Source organism: Cariama cristata, unplaced genomic scaffold (assembly GCF_000690535.1).
Source record: "Cariama cristata isolate BGI_N322 unplaced genomic scaffold, ASM69053v1 scaffold34005, whole genome shotgun sequence".
Classification (NCBI taxonomy): Eukaryota; Metazoa; Chordata; class Aves; order Cariamiformes; family Cariamidae; genus Cariama; species Cariama cristata.
In genome coordinates, this window is record NW_009619783.1 from 398 (window position 1) to 1119 (window position 722).

Sequence of the window (722 nt, forward strand, 5' to 3'; positions counted from 1 at the left end):
CAAGCAGCCCTGTCCCCCCTTGCAAGGTGCCGGCGTTCCCAGCCCCGGGGAGGGGACGGGAGGGAACGGGGCGCGCTGGCTTTGCAGCACCCACCGAAAGCGGTGACGCATCTCTGCCTTGCAGCGCAGCCATGAGCGCGGGTTCGATTGAGCAAGAGCCGTCGCGCAAGCTGGCCTGCTGCGGGGTGCCCCTCATCACCGAGGACATGCAGTCCCTGGCCATCCGCACCCTCTCGGGCACCGACATCAGCAAGCACTACGACCTCATCCGTGAGCTCGGCAAGGGCACCTATGGCAAGGTGGACCTGGTGTCCCACAAAAGCACAGGTGAGGGGAGCGAGGGGGGGACGTGGGGGACACGGTCGCGCTGGGAGCAGGGTGCCTGGCATGTCCCAACCGTGCCCCGGGCTCACGCCCATTCCCTGCCTACTGCAGGCACCAAGATGGCCCTGAAGTTCGTCAACAAGAGCAAGACGAAGCTGAAGAACTTCCTGCGGGAGTTCAGCATCACCAACACGCTCTCCTCCAGCCCCTTCATCATCAAGGTCTTCGACGTGGTCTTCGAGACTGAGGACTGCTACGTCTTCGCTCAGGAGTATGCCCCCGGCGGGGACCTCTTCGACATCATCCCGCCGCAGGTTGGACCCCCCTCGCCCCTCCCGTGGGAGACTTTTTGGGGTGTGGGGATGTCAGGGCTCGATATACCCAGGCCGATGCGCACA

General features: G+C 64.5%; 1 protein-coding gene across 1 annotated transcript in view; it reads left to right on the forward strand.

The window, feature by feature from the left end:
* Positions 1-131: 131 nt before the first annotated feature.
* The window catches only part of SBK1 (SH3 domain binding kinase 1), a gene marked incomplete at its 3' end in the record, with an annotated part of 1555 nt that continues 964 nt past the window's right edge, over positions 132-722 (forward strand). Inside the window, exons 1-2 of the mRNA XM_009701381.1 lie at positions 132-327; positions 436-652. Of these exons, the coding sequence (XP_009699683.1) occupies positions 132-327; positions 436-652 (413 nt within the window). The remainder of the gene's footprint in view (positions 328-435; positions 653-722) is intronic.